The 15,752-nt window shown below is 46.0% G+C and overlaps 1 protein-coding gene across 1 annotated transcript in view; it reads right to left on the reverse strand.

The window, feature by feature from the left end:
- The window catches only part of TMTC2 (transmembrane O-mannosyltransferase targeting cadherins 2), a 624,329-nt gene that overhangs the window by 477,343 nt on the left and 131,234 nt on the right, over positions 1-15,752 (reverse strand). The window contains exon 2 of the mRNA XM_085652968.1: positions 4,808-5,378. Coding sequence (XP_085509094.1) covers positions 4,808-5,378 — 571 coding nt within the window. The remainder of the gene's footprint in view (positions 1-4,807; positions 5,379-15,752) is intronic.

The raw sequence follows: 15,752 nt of genomic DNA on the forward strand, positions 1-15,752 counted from the left end.
AATCTGTGGTTTTTGGTCCGACAACATGTCAGTAGTGGAGTGCATTGACCAGAGGCAGCTAAATGTAAAATTATACTAAGGCTGTTAAAAGAGATAGTGCTCCAGTGCATGAAATTGAATGTGTTGTTTAGGGCCAAGCATGTCTCAGGGGTGCTGAATAATGCAGCTTACATTCTGGCTCGTTTCAAGATGCAGGTGTTCAGGTTATACCACCCGGAAGCAGCAGAAAGCCCAACGCCCTTTCCAGACCATCTATGGCAATTTGGTGCATAACCGATCGGACCTCTTGGCAGCCAGCCTAGTGCCCAGGACAAGGCGGGCCTATGAGGGGGCTTTTAGCGCCTTTTGTACTTTCCTTGGGGAAGGCTGGGAAGGGATCTGACATGAATCCTCTGCTTTCTTATCATTTCTGAGGGCATTGAAGGATAGGGACCTTCTGCAGCGTGTGCACGGCACCACATGGTGGCGATTTCCTTTTTTGAGAAAATGCAGGGACACCGGGATCCCACCAGCACTTTCATAAAGCAGAGGAATCTGAAGGGGTGGCAACGTTTGCAAGGATCACAACCAGATGCCCAGCGCCCAATTGGCATCCACACACTGGCAGCAGTATTAGGAGCGCTGGGGAGCGTGAGTTGATCCACAGGGGAGGTGTAGATCCACAGGGGAGGTCCATATGTTCAGGGCAGCATTTACCCTGGCCTTTTATGGCATGTTCAGGATCGGGGAACTGGTGGCGTTTAACAAGAAGGAATGGCATGGAGGGCTTCAGTTTGCACATGTCCATTTACAAGGGGGTTCGGTGTCTCTATCGATCCCTTGGTCAAAAAGGGACCAGGGCGGCAGTGGGGACCACGTTATATTGCATAAAGCGCAAGGAAGCTCTTGCTGTCTTGTGGGCAACCTCGAGTCATTCTTGGCAAACAGATCTCGGGTCGCGGGCGCTTTTTAAACCAAGAGGATGGCACCCCGCTCACCAAATTCCTGTTCAACAATGTTCTTGGTATAGTGCTTAGGGCAGCGGGGTTGGACCCTTTCCAAATTCGGTTCCCATTCTTTCAGAATTGGGGCGGCCACAGAAGCCACAGCCAGAGGCCTCACAGGGCAAGCAGTACAGAGGTTTGGTCGGTGGTCTTCTAAATGTTGTAAACAATGTGTGCGGCTACACATGCTTTGAGTCTATTATATGTTCTAAAAGCGGTGTTCTTTCTTAGTTTTCTCTCAGTTTTCATGTCCTGTGACGCAAGAACAAAGCTCAATATTGTGCGCCAGTCGTCGGATCCTCGTACAGCTCAGGTGCCCGCCTGGGGACCGGGTAAGATGGAAGTATGGGTAGTAGGCCATTCCTATGTAAACAGATAGAAACATCCTTTTTTCACAGGAAATTACGTGGAGCGGGCCCAGCAGGCAGGGTTCAACATCTCCTTTCATGGTCAAGGAGGGTTGCGCCTGGGGTAGTTAAGGAGCATGTTAGAGGTTTTGCTGGTTAAAATACACATGCCCCCTGCAATTGTGGCAATACATTTGGGGGGCAACGATCTGGTACACTTGGGCAGGAGGGGCGTGTTTGAGGCACTGATCATGGAGACAGGGTGACTGGCAAGGAGGTGCCATAGTCTGTTGTGGCTTGGTCTCACATCATCCCACGATTCCAATGGCGGGGGGAGATTCGGTCTGGGCCCTGAACCATTCCGTAAAAAGAATTAGTAAAAAGATGGACAAGTTGTTTAGGTCTCCAAAACTCCAAACCATCTCACATGGGTGCATCAGGAGGGAGAGGTTTTTGTTGCAGGATGGCATTCACCTCTCGAAGTTGGGTAACAAGTTTTTTCTAGAGAACTTGCTGGCATGGTTAATCAGGGCACGGGATAGGGCATGACGTTTAGACATTTCTGGGGAGGGGGGCAGATAGTCTGGCAACTATGCTGGCCTGTGGTGGTAAGGTCATGCTTGGTGGGGCATTTACGGTCCTTAGTAGGCATCACCATTGTTAATGGGGATACCCGGGGGTTAGCGGTCTCTCATGGAACTTCAGGGGGGACTTACGGCCAGTAGGATGGATGGTGCGGGTGGGGAAGTACACGCTTCCAGTAGGCCCTTGCAGTCAATCCCCGCATGGACGAGTGGGCGCCAACTTAGCATAACAGTGCAGCCCCTTGGGGTGGTATTTGAGAGAGTAGGGGGTGCCCGACGTAGGTAACCTTCTGGGCAGACAGGCCTCCTGCGCAAGGTCACTCAGGTGGAGGTGGGGAGGGTGGACCTAGCATGTAGTTGCACCACTCATGATCTTGCCCGTAGGCTCAATTCGGGATAAACAGAGACAAATGTATACATTCCTTAGTTTAGGATTAGGAATGGTTATGTATTAGAATCTCTGTTAAGGTTAGCGATCCACAAACACTGTAAATAATCTTGTACATAAGTTCGATGTATGAATACGGTCTGGATTGTTATGGCGGGTTTCCACGTCTTGAAATATGAGAATTTTAATATGTTGTCATTTAATAAAATACGTCCAGGGTGGTTACAACCCCTAACGCAAAGAAAAGTTCTGTTACGTTTTCTCTGATCTATGCCTCGAGGGTCGGTGGGGGTGGTACCCACGAGGCCATGGGATGGAATGGGGTGTCTGGCGGGCGTGGACTCAGCAATACCTGGCCATATAATTTGGGGTTTGCTTAGTACTTCACCCCGAGAAGGATTGTGGTTTCTGCTGGAGTAGGGCTTTACCCCACTCAATCAGTAACCCAATTTCTTAGAGATTATCATTCTCTAGTTTTAGAATGGACATTTTGAGTTAGTATTGTGAGTGGAAAAACAACCTAAGTGTGGGAGAAACCAGGAGAAGCAGTTTGAAGGGATCAATACATAAGTGCACAGGGAGCATAAAAGAAAAATATGTTAATTATTCAATTATTGAAGATACAAGTAATTTTGCTGGACCAAAATTAAATCCTATCCCAGATTAATTACTAATTTAAAAATAGTAAATCGTTTTAGGCTAACTTTAAGGGAAAAATAGGATATTGTGAAGCAAAATAAGAGGTTGGTACACAGTTTATGAACAACAACTGAGAGAGGAGTTGATTAGGCAAGCTAAGATCAGTTACACGAAAATCAACAAACTTGGCTAGTCTGGTAATTTATTGCCTAGCTAAAGAGGCAGTCACAAATGACTATTGATGATACACGATATTGAATGCCTATTTATGTAGCAATTACCCCTGATGACGCGATTATTCTGAGGATGCTTTCATAAACTGAGATTTGGCAAACAAGCTGTAAGGCATTCTCTATTTGTTGTTGCAGACTTGGAAGTTCCCAAGATATAGGTAATCTTTTAATCTGTTCAAGATTTTATGGAGTATGACTACTGTTAAGACAGTTTTCAAAAATAAATTAATGGTCGGTAAGGTGTTTTAATGTGTTTGATCTGCTGTTAAGCACTTGCCTTTTTAGACTGAAAACTGCGCTGTTATGACGTTATGTGCGTATATCTTGAGATGGATGGATGTATATATATATATATATATTTTTTTTTTTTACACACATATACACACGCATTATCCTCTGATATGCATGGTTGCACAGTTAGTTTCAAATTATAACTGAGTATTTACGTTCTATTGCTTTTGGGAGCCTTTCTTAAATTTCGGTGACAATAGCCAACATTCCTTGTAGCTTCTTTGTACCAGGACTGCCTGGTCTCAACAGACATTGTATATCGTGATTGTTAAGAATCTCCACAATAACTTTCTTTAATCGTACAGTACGCGCGATTCAATTTCATTGAGTTAGTAATCACACAACTGCTAACATACTTTGTTTCTACAGACTATTAGACATTGAAAGTTCTCACAGTGTTTGACGTGCAGTCACTCTCAACACTCTCACAGGCGTACCACATAGGGATTTAGGATTTGCCTGGTTAGCTTTAAAAAACAGAGAAGGTTCAAATGTTAAGCACAGATGCCAAAGACCACGGTAGGAAGAAGCCCTTAGCACTTACTGAGTTAATGATATGCCATTACAATTATTACACAAGAACAACCCAAATCAGTACGGATTTACCCAATTGACTGGAGGCACGTGCACACGCAATTTATTTTAAGTACAAGTTGAATGTTATCTACTGATCAAGAAAGTCTCCTGGTAATCAGCAAACTTTGTTGCTTTAATAACCTTAGCCTGCTACAAGATGGTGACAGGCAGCAGAAAAACAGGCACACCCACAAACAACCCCCACCCACCCCGCCCATGCCAGGGGGCTTCATAGGCGTAACAAACAAACAGGTACAGAAGTCAAGCCCAGCAAAAAGCAGGCGTGTGTAGAGCTATAAATAGCTGAATACTAATTAAGTAGATCAGATGGGGCACAAGCTTGATTAATGATCATGTTCTCAGCCAGAGTCTTGTAAGTACAACTCAAATGATCACTTTGATTTTCATCTCTTGTACAGATACAAACTGCCCTGGGCGAAAAACTGCGAGCTGTCATCCACTGCATTAAAGGCTTCGATGGAGAAGGGTAGGCGGGATGATGAGAGCATGGCAAGGGCCAGTTTACACAGCCAGGTGGAGCAGTACAGACTGACAGCTGCCCATCACATTTAAAGATACTAATTTTCACAATTTTTTTCCAATAAGTACATCATATCAAGGGAAGGGAGAATTTCTAGAGGATGGTGAAAAGAAGACAATCAAATTAGCAATACTATTTTTTTTTTTTTTAAACACAAAAAGGTCACCAACTAGGCTTACACAAAAAATACAACCATAGGTTTGTGAAGCAGAGCTCCCTACTCACCTTGCTAAATGCGGGAATGATCTGGTGCATTTTCAGTTTGTGGAACACAAACACATCATAAACTGCTGAAACCGCCAAAACGGTCACACCTTGCTCCTTCCACAACATGCTGCAAGTGGCACAGACCCCCGTGCATAGGAACCAGCTCCACGTGCTGGCAGAGTACCCTCTGGTGGAACAGTGCTTAATGTAACAAATCAAGGATAGCACAAAAAAGAGGCCAGCACCAACGTCTGCCCTTCCCACAATTCCAGCCACCGCCTCCGTGTGAATAGGATGAGACGCGAAGAGAAGGCCAGCGATCAGTGTCCAGTACCCATCGCCAAAAAATATCCTGGAGAGGTTGGTAAAGAGCCCCGTGACTGCCGCGTGCAGGAGTATGTTCACTAGGTGATAGCTCCAGGGGTCCAGTCCCCCAAGGGCATAGTTAAGGCGGAAGGAGAGTGTGCATAATGGTCGATACGACTTGTGACTGCCACTGTGTGTAAGAAGAGTCCCCCAAAAGTCATTGAAGAATATGTGCGTCCAGGGGGTGTCCGGGACAAGGTCCTGATTAGTCTTGATAGCACGGCTAAAAAGGAGAAAAATGAACATATTAAAATAGAGAAAGAAAAGTAGGTGCAATTCTGTTAAGATATCCCTAAGCAAACCAGTGAAAGTCAACAATTTCCCTCATTCATAGGCATTTTATTTTTGTGCATCACCGATTAGCTCTTTGGTAGATAACCTTTTAATTTTTACACTATCTGCTACAAATACGCATATTACTAACAGAGCTACTCCTAGGTAACAGGCACCTATGCAACCACATGTCTACTGCGCAATGTAACCACGTTGTTTAAAAAAAAACTACTCAGACATTCACGTTTGAACAGGTACGCCCACGTCTATAGACTTACATTGGTGCCCTATACGAATGATCCCATTATCAAATTAGGCATAGTAACGGAAAGGTGGAAAACAAAATGTGTCATTTGGAAGGAGGCATGGGTGCCAGCAGGTTGCAGGCATGGGTGCCAGCAGGTTGCAGGCATGGGTGCCAGCAGGTTGCAGGCATGGGTGCCAGCAGGTTGCAGGCATGGGTGCCAGCAGGCTGCAGGCATGGGTATCAGCAGGCTGCAGGCATGGGTATCAGCAGGCTGCAGGCATGGGTATCAGCAGGCTGCAGGCATGGGTATCAGCAGGCTGCAGGCATGGGTATCAGCAGGCTGCAGGCATGGGTATCAGCAGGCTGCAGGCATGGGTATCAGCAGGCTGCAGGCATGGGTATCAGCAGGCTGCAGGCATGGATATCAGCAAGTTGCAGGCATGGGTATAGACAGGTTGCACCAATAGAAAGAATGCTTCCATTTAATGGCGATCCGACTTAAGAATTGTCCCTTGAAGCATTACAAATGGCATAAACCATATGAGCGCTGCCTAGGTTATGGGAAATGATAAACTGGTCTGATTTTAGAATCCCATAACACAGTATGATGGGACAAAAACGCAGTTTATTTGAGTAACAAAGAAGACGTTGTCCTCATTTGTTGGTGACCCCGACACCATGCACTTTTGTCAGCGTCCCTCTCTTCACTTTCTTAACCCGCCCCTTTTCCTATTCTGACCTTAAACCAATGATGACCAACTCCACGCCGGCTACACAAGAAAGACAAACGATCATCATTACTAACAGTTTTATGAAATGTTATTTCTACTGAATGACCACGTCTGCAAAACTGGGAAATGTGTATTTGCTTACATAAGCGCACGCACGGCATGATGCAAGCTGAAGTACTGGCTTCGGCAGTCAAAATGGACACTCGCACGTTTATTTAGCTCGTCTTCACAGCTATTGAAGCTGAAAGCCAAGCACACCTCAGATATGTAAATGTCATCTGAATTGTTGGAATTTGAAATACCTAGCTCTTTGGAAATGGTAATGCTTTCACCAGCACACGCCAATGTTCACTATCCGGAAATCAAAAGGAAAACGTACTTACACAAGTTCCAATTGTGCAAGAGATTTGCTATGAGACAACCTGACTTCTTAGTCTATTGAAATGCATGAACGAAAACGAATATTTGGAAATATTATTCAAAGTTTAAGTGTTCTGTTCACTAAATATTAAGAGAAAATTACTTCAAATTGCCTAAAAACTATTAGCACAGTAATGCGGTGTGGGGGAAATTGTGTGCAGATCTGTTTCTATAAATCGACTACGACGTGAAAGGTTCCCTTTGAGCACCGAAACGTTAAGTGGTCCGTCTGGATCGACCTGTTTCTGAAACCAGCACCCTGCGCCATTCACCTGGAAGGCATACAGACATCACAGTAATTGAGGTGCATAAAACCATTGAGAATAATGCTCAAACAAATGGGTCGAGGGTTATAACACCACAATGTACCAATATGTCCGAAAATTTGTTCCTCGTTGACGTTTACCCCCATTATGGTCATTTTAAAAACACGTGTCCATATTATCAAGTTTCACATGTTTTGTCGACAGCTGAGATCACGCAGCTCTGTACTGGTATCTGCAGACCAACACTCACAAGAAAGTTTCGTCAGCACCCGCATTTTTGGGGAGCCTCTGAGACAGCATGAAGTCTAATAAAAAGAGATGCCGCCCTCTGTACAGTTTTAGGCACTACAATCCTTCTCTCCTGCAAACTCCAGTCACTTCAGATGCACAGCATCAGCACTGTAAGCACAGCACTGTGTGTACATGCCAAGTTCAGCCAAGTCAACAAACGATTTAGGCTTCGTTCGCAATACACTTCACAGAATCTAAAGAACTGTGTTCTCCTTCTAGTCTATCACACAAAACATATCCGCTTTAACTGCCAAAACCAACATGAAAAGCCAACTGTACAATGAACAGTCACTAGGACCCAGGTGATTTTTTTCTGAAAACACTCTGCAAAAATCGCAGTTCGCTCTCACTTTAGCATTAGACAAAGGACTACCTCTTGAGCATATTTGGGGATGGCTGTAGAACCTCAGAGTTACTTAAAGCATCTCAGAGGCACTTCGGCCACTACCGACAAGTGTCTCTGTTTATGCCATAAAGTCCGTACTCGCAGTCCCTAGTGCTACTCCAATGTATATTGTCTCAGTCTTCACTACCCGTTCCCAGTTTCTGTAGTGAAGTTTCACCTAGCTCACACAGGGTAAAGTTCCGTGTACAGGACCACATTTCTCTGAATGTTCCATTTGTAATCAAAACATTCCATCTCCTGGATGCTAGCCCACAATATGTCATCTATGGCAGTGTGCCCCAAGCTGGGGGCCGCAAGTCGATAAAGACCTTAAATTGTGCAATTATCTTGTCACATTTGCTGCGATTCAAACACAGGGTTTGTTAGACCCAGTGGTTTCGGGCTGGTTGGGATGCATCGAAGCCAGTCAGAATCCACTGTTCCAAATAGGATGAGCACGATACACTTGTCTGATTACCTGTGCTCACCCTCTGGTAGCGTGGCACCGAAAATTCAGGCTCATCTTCAGGCCTTGAGTGTAAAATATTGGCACAACACCACCCCCACAACACACTGCGTACGCCACAAAACGAATCCACAGCGTATGTACAAAACACTAGTCTTTGTATTACACACATTGCAATTAAAACAAATAATACATTGTATATACACTCACAGTTATACGCAATTGTTAGACTTTCCCATTAGCAGAAAAGTCAAACAGTCACAGGTCTAGGACTATGCCTCGTGCCCCAGCACCGGAGTCATTCAATGACACCAGCCAATGATACACATTGCCCCTGCTGGCTAGAGAGTTGACTAGAGAGTCAGAACCACCTAACACAGAAAGAAATAGTTACTTAGTTCCATTCCTCTGGATTAGACATTCAGGCGCCCGGTGGCACCTGCACAATTGTGGAATCGCTATAACCCCCGTACACAAAAGGTTGTGACCCAGGAGGCTGGTGCGCTTCCTAGTCTAGAGAAATGTTCTCCCCTCAAGTGGAGGTGTGACCTGCTGTAGCCCCTACCAGTCAGCTGTAGGTGCCTACAACTCCCACCAAATCCCTTGGGCCTCACCACGGTATTCTCCACTACAAAGCACCTTGTGGCGTGGGTCCAGGGAGAGGCAGCCAACGACCTCGGACAGAGGCCGCGATGTCAGGCTTGTAGTCTTACCGATCTGGAGGTGGAAGACAGTCATCCCCCAGCTCATGTTCCCAAACAGCCCTCAGACACCACACGCTCTGAAGCGCAAGCTAGCACAGGTCCCCTTGGTTGCAAGCACAGCTCCATTTGATGCTGCAAGCTTCTCCCGCACTTCTCAAACTCCTCGCGTCCTGGCAGCTCAGGTGGCTGCTGATCTTAACGCGCATACTCCTCTGCACAGCCTGATGATAGTCTATGTCAGGCCCCATTGTACCGAACACACCAAACGGTGCCATTCATGACCCTTGCAGGTAACGCATACATACACATGTCCAACCTCTTCCCAACACCGCACCCTGTCACCAGGGAGAACTCCGATATAGCAAGAGACATGCAGAACCTTGGCACACAGCATTTTAAAGACCAAGTCGAATAACAGTAACCTGTGAACACAGGCCCCACCAGCGCAAACCTGTGGCACAACAGATGAGGCACCTCCGTGGATGCACAGCCAGTGTGGCAGGCCCACGAAGGAGCACTCGAGATACATGTCTTACCCTTTGACAAGGGACTTGAACAGTGGGGTAGCTAGCCCTCTGGGCACCTGTGGCGCTCCCTGTGCTTGCTGCCCTGTGGCAGCCTTGAAGAGCAGGCGGGTGGCAGAGGGGTGGCAGAGGGGTGGCGGAGGGTGCTGGCGAGTTTCGGCCGACGATAGCAACCCCGCGATGGCCGCTCTGTATAAGGGGGGGGGGGGGGGATTGTTGCCCTGCGATGGCAAGTAAGTGCGGGAGGAGGCCATCGCTCCCAAAACTCGTGCAACCCAGGGCGGACTGCAACCCTCCCCCCCTTGCTACATCACTGGACTTGCAGCCAACTCAAATCAGCCAATTATGCATATGACGAGCACAGTGCATCGGCACTGAATGGCAGTGACAAACGCGCTCAAAGTCCTAAACCAGCAAAACAAGGTCCAAACAGGAGGTTGGCAGCCAAAAAGGTCAGGGGAGACCAGGGAGACCACACCAAACGATGCCCGGGCTAACAAGGGGTTAAATGTCTTCCGATCAATTGCTGATTATTTTGTAACTTGGGGATTGATGTCTACGAACTCCTCTCGTTTTGCAGTCAGAGAAAGAAAAGGAAAGTGAATTGTGCAACAATCCTGCTGGGGTACAGGAAGTGTGAATGGAAAGGCTGTAGGAGTCAGTTTTTGCAAAACACAACTAAATGTAAATACCTGTAAAGGAACCATACACATTCAGAAGTTACAAAAGCAAATCTGATGCACTTTTTTTGTAATTCTGAAGGGTGATGGAAACAAAGTTTTTTGTAGGCTCAAAACCAATCACGACTCTTTACTTGGTGATACACAAATGATATTCACTGAAATCTGATTTCCACACATTAGCATTTTTGTGTGGCATAGTTTTATCAGTAAAACTGATGTCTGTGCAAATTTAGAGGCCCTTTCAATGGAAAATGTGCTGTCGGTAAATGACAATGCGGTACCACACAATGGTTTTGTTACATTAAAAAATTGCCCGCCTCAAGTCCATTAAAGCTAGGTGGGTCATGAAAGATCGTCTTTGTTTCTACAAAGTTTGGGAAGAACTGAACTATGGTAATACATTCAATACTCTTAATTCTATTTAATGAAGCATATATTTGTGTTCTCAATTTCTACATGCCTTTTATCCACATCCAGGGGCGTAACAAAGGCCCCCGCAGCCCCCGCGGTGCGGGGGGGCCCCCAGGCTTACCCATACTGGAGGGGGCCCCCCTCATCCCCTACAGATGTGAGTGTGAGGGGCCCCTGGCGTGAATGCATGAGCTCACAAGAGTAGTGCCAATCACCAACAACAGTGCACTGAACACTACCCTTGGAGTCTGGAGCTGTGCACTTTAACGCTTTAATCAGGGGTAGTAAGCGCTACATACAATACAATATAGTCATCTTGTAATTGTGTTTTCTGCACATGGGTCGACGTGTCTGTAATGTCGCCTGCGCGACTCCCTGGGTGATACCATTGTTGACCCAGGGTCTGTACTGTATGTGGCGAACCCCCCTCTTACCCCGCTAGTAGTGGGAACGCCGAGGGGGGGAAGGGTGGTCACGTGACCATGCTAATAAAGATAAACCCTCGCGGATGTGACGCCAGAGGCGCGCATACGCGAGAGCTATTTGCCTACCCAATAACTGGTGTCCGAGATTTGTTTTGCGGCCTGCGCCACGTGTATCGCCCGCTACCACGGAACACAACGGTGACCTCTCGTGTGGTATTATTTAATGCAAGGCACTGGTTGAGGGGCAAAGAATCGTATTTTTCTTCTGGAGAGCCCGCTGGCAGGTATGAGACGCAGGCTGGAGGCAGGTAATTGCTTGTATTCTGTGTAGACAGATCGCCCGACTCTCCAGCAAGGAATCAAGGTCGGAGTCTACAGCGAGCTCTAAGTTTCGATTCCTGCTCAGACCATGCTCCGGGAGAGGCCGTCTCCTGATACTCTCTGCCCCCGCTGAAGCTCAGTTCTGTCACCCATCACATGCCCAGACTGTCACTGGTCGGCTCGAGCACAGCAGGCCAGTCCGGCAGTCAGAATTACAACCGCAGAGGCACGGTGTTCTCCTGGGCCATTCTCCAGGGTCAGCGAAAACCGAGCCCTCACGACTCAGCCTTTTACCCTCCCCAATCCGTAAATTCCCGACCTGTAATAGAGTAATAAGGATACCTTTTATCCACAGCACTTAGAGACAGCAGAAGCGCTGTGCACTAAAGTGAGTTATTGTGTCATATTTCGTGGGGTGCACTTGGCTCCATGTGGCCCAAAGGGTGCAAGTGTTGAACATGACAATCTTTATATGTACTGGACACCTCTGTGTGTCTTAGACGTCCATGAATCGCACTGGCAGGCTTCGAGGCACACGGCACAGTGTGTTTGTGCATAGCTCTGACCTGGGGTTCACGCTCTTTCCATCGACTCCCACTGATCATATGACTGACCCGAGGCACGGTTACTAGCCCAGGCTCACCCGAGCAGGCCCCGACCATCCCCAGCAACCCCCCCCCCCCCCCCATCACCCCCACCAACCGCCGAACTATGCAGTCCCAGGCCAGTGACCATAGGCGCTGAAAGAAGGGGTACTGCAGCAACACGACTTTAACTCTTGTTTTTATGTGGTAAAAGTTGCTGTGCCTCAAAGACTGTCGTCAAAGTCAGGCAATAGCTTTTCCCTATGGCTGTTTATTATGTTAACTTGGAATCTGGGTTTACTTTCTCTAACTGCAAAGTGAGATGATTTTGTTAACTGAACTTAGTGGCGGTCCTGCATGGATATGGTACATGTCATTTTTTTCTGACACATGATATCTAAATACCAGTCTGGAAAGCACAAATGAAACGCATTTTTTTCTTAATTATAAAGTATGATGGAAATAAAGATGTTAATAGGATCAAAGTAAATCAAGACATAATTATTTCCTGGAGGCGAATTTCCACGCATTGTTTACTCTCTTTTTAACAATAAAAAACGGTCTCTGACCAAATTTAGTGGCCATTTAAATGGAAAATATGCAGTCTGTTAATGACTCTTCACTACCTTGCTTTAGTAATATAGCTGCGACAGAGTTGTGCTAAAAAAGCACCACCAGCTAAGTACTACACCCTTACCACTGTCCTGGTGAACACATTTGCGTGACAATTGGAATGTTCACACTCCATATGACTTCTGTGATGTAACATTGATGTCAGCACCCCCACTCTGTACCTTACTACCCCCTCGCTGACTCCCAGACCACTAGGTGGGGAGAGTTTGCATTTAACAGGGAAAAGGTAAAGCTTACATTTTTGACATCCTGTGCCACGTCACAGCAGAGACAGTATCACACCCTGAACTGCAACGAAGACATTTACAGTCCTGTGAACCCTCCCACAGAACAAGTCAATCAGAGGTGTATGTTTGGGGAGCTACACTCCCCGTCCCCCAAATAAATGTATTCTCTAGTCTAGTGAATAGTTGGGTACAGGTGCTTTCATTCGGGTATGGTGAGGTGGCTGCAGGACCAATAATTTTTACCTGCACACAGAGACAAAAACTCACGCACACACACTCCTCTCTGCTCTTAAAACTGTTGGTTATTTTACAACATTTGCAACATTTTACAACACATTTTCTTTGAAGGTGCCAAAAGGAGACTGCATAACACAACTGGGCCTGCTGAGTTTTTCAGCACTGTGATGAATAGATTCCTTCACTAATTATCTTTTTAGTCACTTCAGCGGGAGCATTTTCATGTGGACTCCTGATTTAACAAGCCGTTTTGGTATATTGTATTTATTTTTGTATTTGCATTGCTCCTTGCATTTTCCATCTCGTATTTTGGTGTATGTATGACTTGACTGTTATATGCACAGTGCTCTGATACCCTGAAGAGTCATGTTCACGCTTTATAATAATCCACAAATAAATAAATAATATAAATAGCATGGTTAATGCTGCACAGCTGAAATGTTGCCACTGACAGCAGAGATTGCACATAATTCACACAGCCTTTACATTTTCTTAAGGACTCAGAGGAAGAAGTGGGTGGCTGTATCATTTGCGGGAGGCTGAGAACAGCGGGGCAGATCTACAAGCCCCTTGCGCCACCAGTACGTCACTTTTTGTGACGTACTGGTAGCGCATTTCACTACTCCATATTTACAAGGACAGGAAAACCACAGTGCGTGGCTTTTCCTGTACTTGTAAATATGGCCCTTTAAGCTCCAGAGGGGCCCCTCCAGCACTGTGCAGGAGTGGCTGGCCCACGCCCTGAGAGCTCCTGAATGGGTCCAGAGCGTGGGGGGCCCCCTCCATGTACTTTGCAGGGGGGCCCCCTCAAGTTTCGTTACGCCACTATCCACATCAACATGCTGAGATTACAATGCGGACATAAGGGATGGTGATTCCATATCACGCATCACTATAGTATCTTAAGAAAGCGGGACTGAAAATTCAGAATTAAGTGAATATGGTTCTTTTACTAAAAGAGGGAGTCTCTATAACCGCAAGAAGCTTCCTACAACCCAAGAGGGCCTCTGTGCTCTAACGCCAAGAGTCAATTAAAACTAACGAAGTCCAGCGAACAATGCAGACAGTGATAAAAGCAGCCCCATGACAACTGAAACATCTGAAAAGAACAATGAATTAAAAACACCATCGCGCAACCGGTTTTAATTTAGAAAACAGGGTTGGGTAATTGGAAACATATGTGATGTATTTTTGCAAATAAACGGCAATGTCTGGAAACAAGCTTATCAGCAGCGTTGAGCGAAGCAGGCCAAAATAAATGGGAACAATCACCCTATCTAAACAGCCGGAAAACAGCGAATGTACTGTTCTTTACGGGACTCGAATTTACACGGTGTGATCCCCGCCCAGATAACAAGGGCTGTACTTGTTAGACACAAGTTTTGACAGCTTCTGAAGCAGACACTTGCGTGGGTACCGATTTTTCCACTCCTTTCATGTTTTGTGAATCCACCAGTCTCTCTCCCTTTCATGTTAAATGATATGGAAATTCATGACTTCAAAAGGCAAACTGCTTCGCCTCGAAGGAGCCAATGGCATCGTTGAGAATATTTTCCAGAGCTCAGAATAAATTCGCTTCCTCACCTAATGTTAGCTCTCGGCAGAGATCACAAGCAATTTTTTCTTCTAATTTTCACATAGGTTGAAAGTGCTTGTAAGCAAGGTTTGTGCCAAAAGGAGCATATCGAAACATGTCTAAATTATACGCCGAAAGAACTGAGGTAGTGAAGTGGTCAACCCTACTGCAGGTTCTAGCTCACCCGCTCCTGCCATCAATGCATGTACCATGTAAGATCTAGAACTTCTCTCGAAGGAGCCGATGGCGGGCTGCACATCTTCAGTTGTGTTAGTGCGCATGTTGAGCTCCACTACCCATCAGATAGGAGAGGAGTGCAGTAACCGCATCTCAAACAGAAGGAGGGTTGCCAAGTTTATGAACTTTATTATACATGTCACATTAACTCCCATCACACAATTTTTTTTTAGCACCTAATCAATTTTTGCAGTTTGTCAGGATATCCAGATCTGCTTGATCTGTGTCTGTCCACATACTGAACTCATTATGGAAAGGTAACAACAGCGGATAAAACAGATGGACCTTTAGAATTAATCTATTTCAGAGGCTCCTTACCAAACAGAGTCCATAAGTTGTAGTGATATTCTGCACATACTGTGTCTTCGGGTGCACTGTACCACCCGTTTTTGCTCTCAAGGGAAGCATTAATGACTCTGCCGCTCACGTCCCTGGGTCATTTTCATGTAGGGAGCTGGGGTGTCGCCCTGTGGATAAATAAGAAGCTCTCTAGGGCATTATGGTAGGTCAGGGCAGCACATCATTTCCAACTTTGCCGTCAGGATTTTGACAATCTCACGCCCATCAATACCACCCAAATGCAGTGGGAAAGGCATAGAAAGAGGGGATGAAGAACATTTATGAAGAGACGAATTTGCCTTCAATTGAATTAGACCTTATTGTCTTTGTTTTCCAGAAAGAGCAGCTCGCAACTAAGCAGGGCGGATCCAAATCCCAATGAGAGAGGAGACCCTTCATACTTATGCTGATGGGCTCTTCTGCAGGCAGTGATGCAAGCTTACCTATGCTCTTATTTACTGCTCATTTGTGACAGCATCCTTTTTTCGAACACACCATGCTATGGGAGCCGCACGCTTCCGACATGTAATACAACCATCGTTGGAACATTTTAAAAATGGGCTCTAGGGTTCAGAAAACAGGACAAATTGAGTGCCCCTACTGAAAGACTTAAAGCA

This window comes from Triturus cristatus, chromosome 4_1 (assembly GCF_964204655.1).
Source record: "Triturus cristatus chromosome 4_1, aTriCri1.1, whole genome shotgun sequence".
NCBI lineage: Eukaryota > Metazoa > Chordata > Amphibia > Caudata > Salamandridae > Triturus > Triturus cristatus.